This window comes from Ustilaginoidea virens, chromosome 2 (assembly GCF_000687475.1).
Source record: "Ustilaginoidea virens chromosome 2, complete sequence".
Lineage (NCBI taxonomy): Eukaryota > Fungi > Ascomycota > Sordariomycetes > Hypocreales > Clavicipitaceae > Ustilaginoidea > Ustilaginoidea virens.
This window is the reverse complement of record NC_057317.1, coordinates 1188171-1203699: the sequence shown is the minus strand read 5'-3', so window position 1 is coordinate 1203699 and position 15529 is coordinate 1188171. Positions and strand designations below refer to the sequence as shown.

The following is a 15529-nucleotide window of genomic DNA, read 5'->3' as shown; positions in this document are numbered from 1 at the left end:
ATAACCCCTTGGGATATATTGATTCCTTGCGCTTTCCAACGAGACCAGTCCTGGAGTGCTGTTTCTCCTTGCTGGATTTCCCCCGATAGCAGGCTTTCTGAAGTTATTGGTTCTTGTAAAACCTTCAAGTCGAGCGTTTTATGCATCATGAATTTCAATGACGTATCCCGTTTCTTGCTCTCACGCTTTGAAATTGGCCCCTTTGGTAACGCAACTTTGTCCTCAATAACAATGTTCGAAAGCGATGACGGGGCACCCGCTGGAGCAACCCTTCCGTCATGGAGTAGTTCACTGTCCGCCTTTGGCAATTCACCGATTTGGACTCATTGGTTGGATGCGCATGTAGATTCGTGCAACTAGGTGGCACCGAGAAAGACAAGAATGAACAAGGACAGGGCGAGTTGCAGTTTACATCGGAGTGGACGGGTCGGCAAAGACAAGCCATCTAGACGAGTTTCCCGAGGGGCGATTCAACAGTGACAATAAGATGCTGCCAATTCTTCACCTGCAAAAATGAAAGTTAGATAAGAAAAAAAAAAATTGAGAGGTCTGTCCAGACGCGCCTACGGAACCAGCCATGGATGAAGATAGTAGTCGGGCATGCACGCAACATGATGTCCTCCACGCGGCGTCATGGAGAAGATGGCGCCATAGTAATGCCATGGGCGAGGAGCTTCAAGGCATAGCCGTTCTTCCCAAGCATCGACAAGCCAAGTCGTCTCGGGCCTTTGGAGGAAGCTGCAGTCACACGCATCAAGCTCAATGTGAGGCAACCTTGGCGCCGTACTACTTGTGCCCCGCCCGCCTGCCAGAAGTACTCGGGAGTGTCCGCAGGAAGCTTGCCTCCGCTCGTGCTCCACCGAGAGAGTGGCGGTGACGAGAGTCATCAATGCATCTTGATGGCGGCAGGCTCGCACACTCGAAGCTGGTGCATGCTGCCGTTGGGTTGTGGTGTGGGCTGCCGGAAGGGTGGTTGTTCACCCGCCGTCGCTGTCACGGGCATCCGCCAGCATGTCTGCGTCACTCGACTGCTGCAGTGCTGTCGGCTGTGCGAGGGCATCGAGGGCATCGAGGGCATCATGTGATGGTGCAGATGTTGAAGGGGGGGGGTGGGCGGGCTGGGTTGGGTTTTGGGGTTCATCTTGGGTGCGACCAGAGGCTTTTGCTGCGCATGTAGTGCGTCTTGTGGTGTTGTTGTTGCCGGTTTGCACAGACGCACACGATGCTGGCAGTTGCTGCGGCGATGAATGGATGGGGAGCCGTTGTGTTGAATCTGAGCGAGAGTGCCACACTTTCTCCTGATGAGAAAACTGGCGGGGGCAGATGATGCGAACCACAACCATTTCCTTCAAGGGGCAGCGCAGTTGTTATTAATGAATTCATGAAGGAGCACGTCTCTGGTGGCAGCTGCAAGCCCTCTTCGACAGCTGGCTTTCAAGCTACGGACGGGACGGACTTGCAGCTGGCAACATGGCGCGCAGAGCCAGCAGAGCATCCGATAGGCTGCGGCATAGCGGCGGCGGCCCACCCCGCCCCTGTAAGCTCAGCCCAAGCTTCGACTTGCCTTTTTCGGACCGAGGCAACATCCAACATCCAACATCCAACATCCAACGTCAGTATTTCCAGTGGGAATTGATGCTCGCCCCCCGAATTTGCCCTACCTGCCGAAAAAGACAGGCAAGAGCTCATTGTACCGACAGCTCGAGCGTAGACTCCCGGCAACTCTTCATCTCGACAATTCCCCCCCCGTCGCGCTCTCCGCCGAGGCGCGTCCGCAAACATCATGCCCGTTCCCGAGTCGCAGTACCTTAGCCCCGTCTGGCGGGACAGCCTGTTCAGTTGAGTGCTCGACCTCTTTTTTTTTTTTATTTCTTTTTTTTTTCTCTGCGGCGCTGCTAGCCGGGCTGCCATGTCGACATGTTTTCCCCATTCGACGTCGCTCGTCTTGTCAAACCTGGCCCCTGGCCCCCGGGGGGCGCCCGTGACATGGTGTCGTGAATGCTCTACTATACATACATGTGTGTGTGTGCCCTTTGCTAACCCGCCGCCGCTGGCTGCAACAAGAGGGTCGAGTCGTCTTCGTGACCGGCGGCGCCGGCACCATCTGCAGCATGCAGACCCGGGCGCTGGTGCGTCTGGGCGCCGACGCGTGCATCGTCGGGCGCAACGTGGACAAGACCGAGGCAGCCGCCAGAGACATTGCGACGGTGCGTCCAGGGGCCAAAGTCATTGGCATCGGCGGATGCGATGTGCGCAAGGTAAGCGGGGGGGCCCTTCCTTCCGGTGGATGTTTGCAGGGACTCGCGTGCGGCCCGTCGTCTGGGCAAACAAACCCCCCGGATCTGCATGCAGCACAACGGCTGACCCGACCGGCTGGCGGTTGGTTAGATCGAGAACCTCAACGATGCCGCCGAACGATGCGCCAGGGAGCTTGGGGGCATCGACTTCGTCATGTGGGTATATATATATATATATATATATATATATATTTGTATATATATATAAGCAGCCCTCCCCACGCGAGAGTTTCGCCGCTCGACGCTGACTGGTTCGCGGGGCGCCCAGTGCCGGGGCGGCCGGCAACTTCATCGTGTCCATGGAAGCCATGAGCACCAACGCGTTCAAGGCCGTCATGGACATTGACGTCGTCGGCACCTTCAACACCATCAAGGCCACGATGCCGCATCTCCTCAAAAGCCCCGACGCGCGCCTCATCTACGTCTCGGCGACCTTCCACTACACGGGCATGCCGATGCAGGGCCACGTGGCGGCGGCCAAGGCCGCGGTCGACTCGCTCATGGCCTCGGTGGCGCTCGAGTACGGCCCGCGCGGGGTCTCGAGCAACGTCATCGCGCCCGGGGCCGTGGCGGACACGGAGGGGACGGCGCGGCTGGTCGGCACCGACCGCGCGGGCTTGGCGCGGCACACGAGGAGCATCCCCACCGGCCGGCTCGGGACCGTCCGCGACGTGGCCGACGCCACCGTCTACCTGTTCAGCCCGGCCGGCTCGCACATCAACGGCCACGCGCTGGTCGTGGACGGCGGCGCCTGGCGGCGCCAGGGGGCGGTGGCCATGGGGGCCGAGGAGCTGCGGTACCCAGACTACCTGCTTCCAGAGGGCGAGGAACCCAAGGTGAAGCTGTGAGGAAGGGGGGGGCTGTTTGCCGCGCAGCAGCTGGTGGGGAAAGCCAAAGGGACGTGAACCTCTGTGAAAGGGAATTTCGGGCGCAGATGGACCGAAACAGTTTAATGACAGATAAAGGGGGCCAAGAAAATTGTAGATACCTGTATAAAAAAGAAAAAAAACTCCCTCCTGGCCTGGATTTTTAAACCACGTCAACGTCGCCAAGATCCACACCTCGTCCATCCATCAACCCCCCCCCCCCCCCCCTCCTGGCCATCTCCTCACTGACGAGATGGAACCCCGACGCTTGCTCGACTTTACAACCTAGCCTCCATGGCCTTTGAGCTGGACACCACCCGGGCCAAGACGGATATTGTTACCTTCGTTTCCTCTTCGCCAACGCCATCGCTGCCACCAACGGGCTCAAGCAATTCGCCCTCTTTGGCCCAAGGCCCGTCATTTCTGCCGTGCAACGACTTCAAGCCCGCCGTGGGGTCTGTTTGCCGTTGCCGACTACCCAGCACCGGTGGCGGTTGTGCGGCTGCTCCCGGCGGCCAGGGGCGCCTCGTCCCAGTCCAGGTAGCGACTATGGCAAAGGGTCATTTCCAATCCAGTTGCCGCTGCCACCGGCGCTCTCGTCACCCCTTGTTGTCATGTCATCCTCGGTCTACAGGCTGGGAGGTCGTGCGTGCTTGGCGGTCTCCGTCTGGTCAACAAGTCGACCCTGGTTGAAGAACGAGTCTGCGTGATTGGGGTTGCCCAAGAAAAATGTTTCTTTTCTTTCCATCTTTCCATCTTGTTGACCCGTCGGGGAAGTAGAAAAGCCGGAAATTCCAAAACTGGATCAAGTACTGGTTGCACGATATTGCAAACACGAGTCAACGAGCAAAGACTGGCGGCCGCCGTGAGTGTTTTCTGTCCACACAAAAAGACACAAGCAAAAAGAAGACAAAGGCGAAGAGATGCGGAAGATGGCTATGGGGACTCTTGAAGTAGAAAACAGATTCACCCAAAAACACCAAATCCACGCCCATCTCCCAGTCATCGAGGCAACGTAGTGGTACGTCAGCTCACTACATCGTCGTTAGCCACCGTACTCACTCGGCGTTACAAGCATGGCACACTCAATTCAGGCACGGCATGCGCACCAGGACGCCAAGACGTGTCCTGTTATAATAACCCATACCGGTATACCTCGGGTCGATCTTGCGTTCGACGAGTCGACGGACTTTCCGTTTCCCTCGGAAATATAACAAACTCATAAAAAGAAAAAGGAAAGAAAAAAGGGTGTGTCTGCCGTGTTTCCATGCGTCTTGTTCTCAACGAAGATGAGTCAAAGCCAAGAGATCGTTTCGCGCAAAGTATGCCCTGATTCGCTTTCCATAAATATCTGCCCAACAGTCAGTCTTTGTTCTCTCCACCGACCTTGTTATTTTTCTTCCCCGTCTCAAGGGAGGGGGCGCGCAGGTTGATACTGACAAAGGGGTACAGTGAGCAGGCAAATGCCCATTTGAAGGGTTGAGATGACGAGGAAAACTTTCTGAAACCCGGCCGCAATTATCCAGTCGTAGGCATACAATGTAAGGATGAAGCTAAAAATGTTCTTGAAGATGATCATCAGAGTGAACCCTTCAATGGTCAAGTCACCTGGGGGGCCCGGAAAAGAAACGTCAGTCGCCGCGAATTGAAACCACAATTGGGTAGGGCAAAGAGCAAGGACTTGTCCCGCAACGTACGATAAGCATCCACAATGTACAGTGAGCTCGCTACGGTGCCGATAACCATGCCGCCCACTTCAAAGGCGAAGAAGATCAATGGCACAATGTACGAGTATTGGCCCGTCTGTAGCCGGTCAGAGGTCACGCCGAAGCCGTAGAGTCCGACGCCGGCAGCAATGGCCATGGGTATGACGAGGACAAGTCGGAATTCCGGTTCGTAAATGCCCTTGTTGCGCTTGGTCAGGAACTTGGCGATGCCATCGGCCAGGAAGCCCGACACGACGAATCCCGCAACGGCGCCGAGAACCGGAGCCGTGTACGTGTATCCGGTCTTCTCCTCTCCCCAGAAATAGGGCGGCCCGATGAAGATGACGGCGATGATGACGCCGATGAAAATTGTCCATCCAATCATGGCGCCTTGGATGAGGCAGCCCCAGACAAAGGCCGGGTTCAGCAGGAGGGGAAACGGTCGCAGGATCAAGACCCAGTAGCGCTCGTGCGTCTTCCTGCCGTCGAAAAGGGACAAGGATTGAATAAACGTCTTCTTCGGGGTGTTTGCGTCTCCTATGGGTTGCATTGCCGACGACGGGGGGATCAGGACGAATCCGGACGAGCTTGTCGGAGAAGCCTGAGGTGATGAGGCAGGGGCCATTGTAGAAACCGAGGCGGGCTTCTCCTCCTCGGCGGCGGCCCCGCCATCCAGGTTGAGCTTCGCGTCACGTCTATAGGCAGTTTCAGGGCAAAATAAGAAGACGGCGGGGAAGGTAACGGCGGAAAGGATGGCAACCAGGTAAAAGGACCATTGCCAACCGATGGTTTGGGTCATTTTGCCGACGACGACAGGCGTGAGGAATGCACCACCAAACACGGCGAGGTTGGAAAAGGCCATGCGGATGCCGCGCTGATGGACACAGTACAGTTCGCCGACGGCGGCGTTGAGCAGGCTCTCGAAGGGAGCCGTGCCGATGCCCTGAAAAGCTCGCGCAGCCGCGAAGCTGTTGTAGTGGGCCTTTTGCGTGGGCGACGGACCGGTGGCCTCCCCGAGGGCCTTGGCACGATCAAAGTCGCCGCTTTTGCCACCCCAGATGCTGGAGAAGATGACCAAGACGAGACCGATCAGGAACAGGTGACGCTTGCCCCAGATACGACCCGAGGGGACGAAGAACATGGCTGCGCAGCCAGTACCCAGAAGATAGTAGCCAGTCAAGGCAGCTGTTTTGGTGAGGTCCGAAGTAAACCAGACCGACACGACGAGCGTGTTGGCCGCAAGGATGGGGCCGAGAGCGGTGGCAAGGATGGCGGCAAAGGAGAGGGTAAAGGTGACGAGATCGCGTTTCCATAGCGGCCAGTTGAGAGGGTCGTTGGGATCGTCGGACGGTTGAGGAACCTGTTTATGAAACGACCGTTGTCGAGGATTAGTCGCCAAAAGCTCTGTAGCTTTGGTTCAAGTCACCCCAGGGAGCAAGCAGCAGAACTTGGGGACAACAGAGGTATGATGTTGCCTTCGGTTGCGCCGTAGTGATGAAGCCGAGGAAGCACGTACGAGAATGATGGGAATCTTTCTGCTCCTGTCGCATTTCAAATGCTTGCATTCGCCGTCGGCTTCTTGGGAACGGTTTGGATCGTCAAAGTATCTTGTGGTGCCTGAGGAGGGCGAAAGAAAAAGCAAAGCGAAAAGTTAGCGACCTCTGCCTTTTTATTTCCATGTAGTCTGTGCCAAAGGAGGAAACTCGTCGCTTGCCGGGGGGGGGGGGGGGGGGGGGGCTTCTCAAGGAGTGTCATCTATCATTCCGAGCAAGGTCAGTTCATACCTGGGACCCTTTCTTGGCCGGTGGCCTCGAGGATTCCAAGACCCATCTCGGCGCGTAGCGAGAAGCGGCAGAGCTATCGCTCAAGGTGGGCGACTCTCTATCGCAAAGTTGATTCACGGATTCAGGAAAAGGGCGAGCTCTGCAGACATGGCAGAAGTACGAAAGAAAAAAAGGAGAAAAAGGAGAAAAAGGAGAAAAAAAAAAGAGGGGGGGGGAAAGGGGAAAGGAAAGGAAAGGAAAGGAAAGCGGATGAGCAGGTGGCCTGCCTGTAAGGCAAAGTAGAGCAAAGGACAAAAGAGGCCGTCTTGAAACTGGAAACCGACTGGATGGTTCCAAGTTGGAATGAGGGAGGGACGTGGATGGCTCCAGTCTATGTGCAGAGATCGGAGCATACATGTAGCATTGCTGTACCAGACCTCTACTAACATAGGCGCGCGAGGGGAGGGGAGGGGAGGGGACTGGAGGGGAGGGGACTGGAGGCTGCTGGCACCGGCCTTGGCTACCTGCCCCCTTACCCTTACTATTAGTCTTTAGTCTTTAGACCAGACTCAAGGAAGTAGATGCCTGGCGTCGATATGTTGATCAGTAATAGTCGAGCCAGCGAACAGCTAGCTGAACGAGGTAGCGGAAGAAAGCTTACATGCATGTAAGCTCCCCAGAAATCCCCAGCCAGCCGTGCAGCCAGCCAGCCATAACGACATGCCAATGGGCGTTTAAGGGCGCTATTGCCGCTGCAAAGCCTGTCTTGCCAAGAAGTCGGGGGCGCGCCCAGCAAGAGTCAGAGAAGTCGCCCAGGTGGGTTGGTTTTTTTTTTTTTTTTTTTTTTTTTTTTTTAAAGAAAGAAAGAAAGAAAAGAATAGAAAAGTAAAGAAGGATAGGAATAAAAGAAAAAAAAAGAAAGGACAAACAAGTACTGCGCTACTGCATATAGGTACTAAGCACTAAGTAAATCGCCCTCGGGTGGAATTGGAAGTAGCGATGCGGCAGCAGCAACAAAGGCGCTGCAGGCTAGGTACTCCGTAGCGATGCTTATCCGCCTGGGGTACACGATATACGGTACTCCGAACTACAGGCACCCTACGCCCAAGCACGGCGTACCGTGTCATATTATGTTCGTAGGTACCTGCTGTTTCCCTCGAGTGAGCGCCAGAAGGCCAGCGCATTAGCTTTTAGAGTTAAAAAATCGAAACGATAGAACCTAGTGTACGACATTTTCACTAAATTTCCATGCGGTATTCAGGAGCTGTTGGCGCGAGGCGATTCTGCGACGATACGCCCCTAGGGTTTCCTTTATCTCATTTTATAAACTCAGCCGCCTGGCTGGCTAGTAGATAGTAGAAAAGCATTATGAGAATCTAATAGTCAGTCAGTCAGTATGGGGCAAGGGGCAAGGGGCATGCGGGACCGTATAAGAGGGAAATGGCCCGATGCCCTTTTTTTTTTTTTTTTTTTTTTTTTTTTTTTCCGGCATGGCATGGCATGAAAACTAACTCTGTGCTCGGCAAGTGGCAGGATAATCTCCCGTGCGACTAATAAACAACCGATAGACTGCCGGTGGGGAACACCAAGCCGGGGCCGGAAATTACATCGAGGCTGGACGGGGGGGAAGCAAAAAAGAGTTGGGGTTTTAAAACAAAAAAAAAAAAAAAAAAAAGAAAGAAAGAAAGAAAAGAAAGAAAAGAAAGAAAAAAAGAAAAAAGAGAGCCACGCTCCTCGAAAAGAGCCACTGCAACTACTGTACCAGGCTGCAGCCAATTGATGTCTGTTCATTGTCTGGTTCATGTCAACTTCCATTCCCACCCCCGATTTTTTAAAGTTCAGGCTCCCCTGTCGTCCCTGTCGTCCCTGTCGTCCCTGTCGGAACGCCGGGATGTGGAAATCCACGCATGTGCAAGTAGATAAGAAGGAAGGGTCCGCTAGTATGTAGTGTGTACTCCGTACCGAGTCCCTATCTAACAAACCATAGCAGCCAGACCTGTTACACCAAAGGCATAATATGTAGGTATGGGAACACGAACCTACAAGTCGAGCAGCCGTGACCAGGATGCAGATGCGGTAGCAGTAGAAGTCAAACAGCTTTCGGCATTCTGTCTGGTTGCACCAAACATCCGACGACTACTCCGGAGACAGTGGCCGCGCCACAAACTGATGATGACTTAAGACCGACCCCCTGACGACGACTATCTAATGTATGCCTTTTCCTTGCTGCGCACGCATTCATTCCATGAGCTCGGCCTCATCTGCCCATTTCCCCAACCCCGAGCTCTTAAATCTACGAGGTCCAGTAGCATTCCCCCCCTGGTTTCAAGCTCACACTCCCAAATTCACACAAATACAAGTTCAGTCCCAAATGCACCCACTCACCAGAAACAGTAATCCCCGTTTCGCTGCCTTGATTCAGCAACTGAGACCGTAAAGGCAGAAGGCCTACTGTTTGTCGATATGCCGTTGTTATTGTGCTGGCCGATATGATCCATTTGCGCAATCATCTTCAAAGCTGGCCGCGAAAGGCTATCATAATAGCCTTGTTGTCCTAGCTTCGTAAAGTCGCATGATGTGCGCTCTCCCGTGGATAACCCAATGTTCGCCTTTAATACATCTTCCAATTTGGTCGACGTTATGAAGGCTTCGACCCAGAAATCTGGGCAAGGACCTGAGGAGGACTTCTTTTCTAACCCGCCCCACCTTTGACGATTGGCCTTTATCGAATCTGGTTTGAGCTTTGTCATCGTTGCAATGGAGAGGACGCTGTCTGGAAAATCATAGTTGGAGTATCTCGCCGAGCGTTGAATTTGAACCGACTTTATCTTCAAGCCTAGCTCTTCATTGGCCATGAATTCCAACACGGTCTCTCCCTTTGCTGACCCGCTGCTGCATGGTCAATGACTTTCGTACTGATTGATGCCTTTCATGTACTTACAAGATGTGAAGTGAGTCGACAATGACTTTGCACAGACGACAATGTAAAGGAGACAGGTTCAAATTGCTCGACTTGTTAACCTCAACCTGTACGTCCCAGGCCTGACGGACGCAGTGAATAAAGGTACACCCAATCTGGACTGCTGTTCCCCGACAAGAGTAATTGAATGTTTCTGCATCAATCTCGATAATGAAGCACTCGTCTTCCTTCAATTCGCATTCAACCAGGTATGTGACCTGGGTTGTGAGAAGATTCCACGATGAAGATGACCCACCTGTGCCGACAATTAAATCGGCACAGGTAGAAAAAGACGAAAGGATGGATGAAAATCGGATGTATTGACACGTTTGCTTGCTTTCCATCTCATTCAAAAGTTCCTTCATTGTCCAGTGTGGGCCAGACCCGACATCAACTAGCGAGCTACGAATGTCATTGAGATAACATCGTCCGAATCTGGCGGAAATGGTGATGTAACCGGGGCACAGGGGTATAACAGAACACATCGCTCCAACGCGGTCCCCAAGAATATGCATGAAATGCGACTTTTCCCGTTTATCGGTATTGAACTTGTGCGGACTCTGGAACAACGTTTCCTGCAAGACGTTAATCATGGTCATGGAATAGTGTTACAACGTACCTTTGACGGGCTCGGAACCAGGATACTGCAAGATGCAGCATATGAGGATAATTCCACAGGAGAGTCGTCATCCAGAAGGTCCTTTGGGGGAATGGTTTCGACTGCCCCAGGGTTGCAGTCAACGACTTCAAAATCTTCTTCGTAGTCCATGGTGTCCGATAAGCTTTGCACATCCCCAGACACAGAGCAGCTTTCCTTCCGGCTTTGCGGCTCGGCGTCGTTGTACGTCTCGAGCAGTTTTTTTACTTCCTCTAATTGACCAGAGATGTTTGCCGGGAATTTTTTGGTATATGCGTAGTCTTTGAAGGCACTAAAAAGGGGCGCAGCAGATGGCGTTACCTCTTTATCCTTATACTGCGTCTTGTCAGAAACCCAGTCATTCTCCTGGGTTCTTTCTGCCGCCCGGATGCACACAGCCCCAAGAAGCTTGGGTCCCTCCTGATTGAGGGTCTTCGGCAGATCCTTCGTGCGCAAGGGCCTCGGTAGATACGTCGTGCGCATGATCCCGACCTGAGAGAGCCACTTGTAAACATACTTGAGCTGCGCAGCGTCTTCAGCGTAGACAAGGTGATGTTTCTTGTTTGTCGTTTCAGCCTAATCTTGAGGTAAGCGAAAATACCATGCATGTAGATGTAGAGACTCACAATGAGGAGCAGATGCCCGAGTATTTTCAACGCTTGTTCTACAGCCCCGAACGAGTCACCTTTAATGTACACCACAGTTTTTCTCACATTGTGGAATAACCGACAGCCCAGTAGCTTGGCCAAGCCTTCAAAATTGAGCGGAGTCACAGAATGACTCCAGATTGAACAGGTACCAAGCAGGTTATCGACCGTCAGAGGTGGTAAGTTTTCTAATCCTCGCCAAACTCTTTTGAATGCGAGCTTGCACGTGGGCTCCGGATACTGGTATTTCTCGAAACCGCTGAAGCACTGAGTTTGTAACCAGCTGGACCATGGAACAAGTCGTGACCCGGCATCGACATCCACTTGCATGTGAGGATCTGTCGAGGGCGACTGCTTCTTGAGTGGCCGAGCATCCTGTTCGACAATGTCAAGCAAAAATTTTGCCACGGCCTGCCTCACCTGATTTTCAGAGAGGGACGGCGTGATACATTTGAACCACGGTACATCAGGCTCGTAAAGGATTTCAATGATTTGTTCCTGGTCTTCTTTAGCTTCACCGAGATGCACTTGTGCCCCGAATCACAAACTTACACGAATATCCGAACATTGTATCCTTCCCATAACCTCATCCACGCCGGCAAGACCCAAGGGCGGATTGCAAGAGACGTAAAATTCCACACCCTTTCGAGACTGCATCATGTTTTCCATTGGCCAGATTAGACGAGTTGGACTTGTGAGATGAAAAGAGAAGAAGTTGAGTCAATGACACGGCGGGCCAAGAGGCCTATGTAACATGACGAAAACAAAGATGGAACTAACCTCAAGCGGCAACACTGATGAATCCCTTGAGTGAGTAGAAAGATCCGAGCCTGATTCCATATCAAGAACGTTTTCGCTCTATCCGTGAACTGATACTATGTGATGTTCAGACACTGTTTTGAGTACAACGCCTCGTGGTTGTTTCCGCGGGAAGATAGGTAGAGAGCGCAGGTCGTCAGGGTGTAAAATCTGAGGCTTGCTGGAGATTTATTGTTTTTGCAGAAGGAAACGAGCCGGCAGGCGCGACAGGTGCGAGATGACTGCAATGACAGTGTGCGGTAAAATGGCAAGACAGCTGCGAGACAGCTGCGATCAGGTGTGACGGCTGCTTTCTAAGATCAGTGAAATCGGCCAATTGGCAACACTGGTATCTGTGAAAAAAGGATCCATTGGCTGACTCGTGCCTAAATCGGACGGCGTGTCACGCAAGTATTCGGTCCATGCTGCGCAAAAACGAAGTGCGTCACGCTCGATAGAAGTGATATCTAGCATATCCCAAAAAGACATTGGCAAAACACGCGGCCAACAGATGAACCGTCATAAATCCCGCGCGGTTTTCATCGTTGCTAAAAGGCCAGCCACTTGCATTTTCCTTTCATCCCGCTAGTCTCTGCGACGTTGCTTGACGACGCCTCTACGTCCTCTCTGCCAAGGTTCGTCTTCCATCCCGTGCCAAAAGAACCCAGAGCCTGCTGGTCATGTACGAATTTTGACAAAAAATGAAGCAGAAGTTGAAGGGGGATGAGGAAAAAAAAAAAGAAAAAGAAGCAGAAGCAGAAAAAGAAAGAAAGAAAAAAGCACACGTGAAGAGATGATTGGCCCGAGTAAGAGAAAAGGGGAATGTTTTCGAAAGAGGAAAGGAAAAAAAAAAGGCTAACCATGTTGAGCGGGAGGGCAGATGCACTACATAAAAGTAAAGTCTTTAGAAAACTCTTCCCCAGTGGAAAAAAAAAACCATATTGTAAATAGACGGGAAAGAGAAGAAAACAAAATCCCTGAGCGCCGCGTTATGTTATCCCCTCTCGTACGTCATAGCGAGGGGGCTTCGTCCTTTGGAAATTCGTATGAACAAAAGCTTCGACTTCTTCCATGTCGAGGATGAGATGAAATGCAGGGAGAATTGTACTTCAAAAAAAGCAATATATGGCAGGGCCCATTGTCGTTGGGGACGTGGCGGAGTAGAGATGCAGCTGTGTAAAAAGCCCGAAGATGAAGACGGAGGCGGCGCAAACATGTAAGGCAGAAGAGCTTTTTGCCCCTGGCATTCGTAGCCGTAAACCGTTGGCCGTCGAGGGAACGGCTATGCCGCGCAGGGCCAGAAAGAGAACGTGTTCTCCAGATTACGTTCATTGCGCATCCTTTACGTTTTGCTTCACATTCAATGCCCATCTGAGCTTGTGCAGAACCTCTCTTGCTTCCTGCAGCTGCAGCTCCTGCTCTTCCTGCCTCTTGTTCGCGTTGACTTTGATGTCTCTGAGGTCCTGTTCCTGTAATTGCTTGTACTGTTCGAAGAGGCGGGCTATTTCCTCCTTCTCGCCGCGCAGCTCCTTGAGGTTATTGTCCTGCTGTTCGCACAAGTCCCTGAGCGTTGTGATTTTTTCGTCATCTGCTCTGCGCTCGTCGACAATGGCGTCGATTGCTCCTCGCAGCCTCGACACGGCGCGTTTGACCTCTTCCCCTTGATCGCGCCAGTGAGAGGAAATGGCATTGTACCGGCCTTCCATCAACTGCGCGTAGCTTGTCGCCTCTTCGACCCGAGTCGCAGCCTCGCCCTTTATCCGCTCCAGCTCGTGCTTCCAGCTGCGCTCGCTCTGCTGAGCTGCTAGGGCTTTCCGCTTCTCCAACTCGACCGATGCGGTCAACGACTCGACTTGGCGCTCTTTTCGAGCCAGCAGGGTTTTTGTCACGTTGGCTTCCAACAATCGGCTCTCGTACTCGTACATCATGCGTTCCATCTTGTCTTCCACCAGCTTCGCGGCTTGCTTCGCCTCCTCTGCTCGCAGACGCTCGATTTGTATGTCACGCTTCAAGGCATCGTTGTCACTAACAAGCTTGTTGATGACTCGGCCCGTCTTTCCGAGACCAGCCTTGCCGACCGTAGAGTCCCATTGTCCGTTGTCCGCATCTTCCGGCAATGTCGACAACGACTCGTGCTGGGGCGGCGGCGGCGGCGGCTCTATTGTTCGCACGTCGTTGCCATTCCATCGGCTTGGCGTCGCTGCGTCCACTGCCAGGTCCGACTTTAATCTGACCGTCGAGGGGGACTTGTCTTGCGGGCTGCCCGGCATGGCGGAAACAACGGCGGCGTTGGAGGTGACGGTGCCGTTGAAAGCAGTGTGCTTGCTCTCCGGGCTGTGTTCGGAGCCGTCAAAGCTTGGAACGCTGCGAATGGTGGCTGTCCTGCCAAGAGCGTGTTTTGCAACGCCGTGTGCGAGTGTAGGGCGTGCTGCCGCCATGCTATTCATGGTGCCTGTGGAGGCTGAGGCCAGGGGGTTTGCGTTTGCAGCATCTAGCGGTAAAACGTCAACTGGATGATAGGTTTTTTTTTTTTTCCTTTTTCCTTTTTTTCGGCAGCTGAAAACAATGCGAATATTTGCGACGGGTGCGTTCTAGTGGTTGTTGATGATGTCGGGGCAGCAGAGCATCTGAAGGGAGTTGGATAAGAGCGAACGGCGCCGGTAGAGCGTTAGCTGTTTGGTCGCACCTTTTCTCTCTCGCTTTTTTTTTTTTTTTTTTTTTTTTTGGCCCTTTTCTTAAACATACAAAAAACCGACCCTCGCCTTCACCACTGCCCTCTGGACCTGCTGAAATTGATGTGGCAGTGACAGACCAAGCCAATGCCACATCCCACAGCGCAGGGGTGAGGGGGTGAGGAATGGAGGCATCCAGGGGACAGGAACCGGGAAGCTAGGATTGAGACAGGGACACTGCGGTCATGCAAACTTTCTCCAAGGATGAAGAATGGAAGCCAGATCCTGCGCAGCCCTCCCAGTGAATCGCAGAAAGTTATCTCTGTCACGGAGTAGCCGGTTTCGAAAGATTCCCGGTCTCTTGCAAAGCAGCAAATTGAGCATGCGAGCCGAATTTTTGGCCGTGTTTGCAGCGCAAATGGAAGCGGTTTGGTCCGTGAGAAGATCTGGGGGGGGAAACCTTTGGCCTCTGATTGATGGTCCAGGTACCCCTGCACTGCACCCAAGTGGGGCTCTCTGAGGAGTACCTCCAAGTTCCTACCTAAGGTACCTACAGGTTCCTGTCAATCATCTGTGAGTACGGTGTACTCCGTACTCTGCAATGTGCCTGTACAGTCCAAAGGCCACATCTCCAAAAGAACGATAAAGAGAGTAATGGAACGATCCTGAAGACAAGGCTGCATATTGATTGTTATGTCATGTTGCAGCGGTAGTATTGGCGCCGGGTCAGCTCCCACAACTGTCGCCAGCTTGACAGGACGTAGGGGCTACATCGCTCAGTACTGTACATGCAGTATCGCAGGCTACAGCCATCTTCATCACGGCGTCGAGAGGCGCGAAACGGATGTTGCGGCAGGTGATGGTTTCTCTAGACCAGTCGGCGCGAAAGCATTGTCGTCGCTAATCCGTACGTCGATTATCTTCCGAGACCTCCGCGGCTGGATGAAACGATGCCTAGATGATAAACCCCCAGCCTGTCCAACTCCTATTTTCCCTCGAGGCCACTCCATCCCTAGTACCTCCTCCTTAGGTACCTAGGTACCTTAGGTAGGTACCTAGGTACCGTACCTGACCTAAGAGTAGGGGGTGGTACCTCCTACCTGCTGGTACTGCCCGGGCGCTTACAAGGCCTGGCAGCTCTGCCAGACCTCTTTCAAAGGTCAACTTGACGCCATCATGGCCAA

The 15529-nt window shown here is 53.0% G+C and overlaps 5 protein-coding genes across 5 annotated transcripts; 1 reads left to right on the top strand and 4 right to left on the bottom strand.

Moving 5' to 3' along the window:
- Window positions 1-977: 977 nt before the first annotated feature.
- Window positions 978-1343, bottom strand: UV8b_02085 (uncharacterized protein; the record flags this gene model as incomplete). Its single annotated transcript, XM_043139583.1, has 1 exon — window positions 978-1343. One exon carries the CDS (start codon window positions 1341-1343, stop codon window positions 978-980), a length of 366 nt encoding a protein of 121 aa, XP_042995517.1.
- Window positions 1344-1783: 440 nt separating this feature from the next.
- On the top strand, window positions 1784-3145 carry UV8b_02084 (uncharacterized protein; the record flags this gene model as incomplete). Its single annotated transcript, XM_043139582.1, has 4 exons — window positions 1784-1838; window positions 2065-2258; window positions 2389-2453; window positions 2566-3145. 4 exons carry the CDS (start codon window positions 1784-1786, stop codon window positions 3143-3145), a joined length of 894 nt encoding a protein of 297 aa, XP_042995516.1.
- A 1298-nt stretch (window positions 3146-4443) lies between these two features.
- Window positions 4444-6699, bottom strand: UV8b_02083 (uncharacterized protein; the record flags this gene model as incomplete). Its single annotated transcript, XM_043139581.1, has 5 exons — window positions 4444-4514; window positions 4604-4771; window positions 4861-6229; window positions 6386-6486; window positions 6654-6699. The coding sequence occupies 5 exons, from the start codon at window positions 6697-6699 to the stop codon at window positions 4444-4446; spliced, it is 1755 nt and encodes a 584-aa protein (XP_042995515.1).
- Window positions 6700-9013: 2314 nt separating this feature from the next.
- UV8b_02082 (uncharacterized protein) lies at window positions 9014-11715 on the bottom strand (the record flags this gene model as incomplete). The annotated part of the gene is made up of 6 exons (XM_043139580.1): window positions 9014-9521; window positions 9574-10166; window positions 10211-10804; window positions 10855-11295; window positions 11428-11526; window positions 11656-11715. The coding sequence occupies 6 exons, from the start codon at window positions 11713-11715 to the stop codon at window positions 9014-9016; spliced, it is 2295 nt and encodes a 764-aa protein (XP_042995514.1).
- A 1286-nt stretch (window positions 11716-13001) lies between these two features.
- On the bottom strand, window positions 13002-14120 carry UV8b_02081 (uncharacterized protein; the record flags this gene model as incomplete). The annotated part of the gene is made up of 1 exon (XM_043139579.1): window positions 13002-14120. The coding sequence occupies one exon, from the start codon at window positions 14118-14120 to the stop codon at window positions 13002-13004; it is 1119 nt and encodes a 372-aa protein (XP_042995513.1).
- Window positions 14121-15529: the final 1409 nt, after the last annotated feature.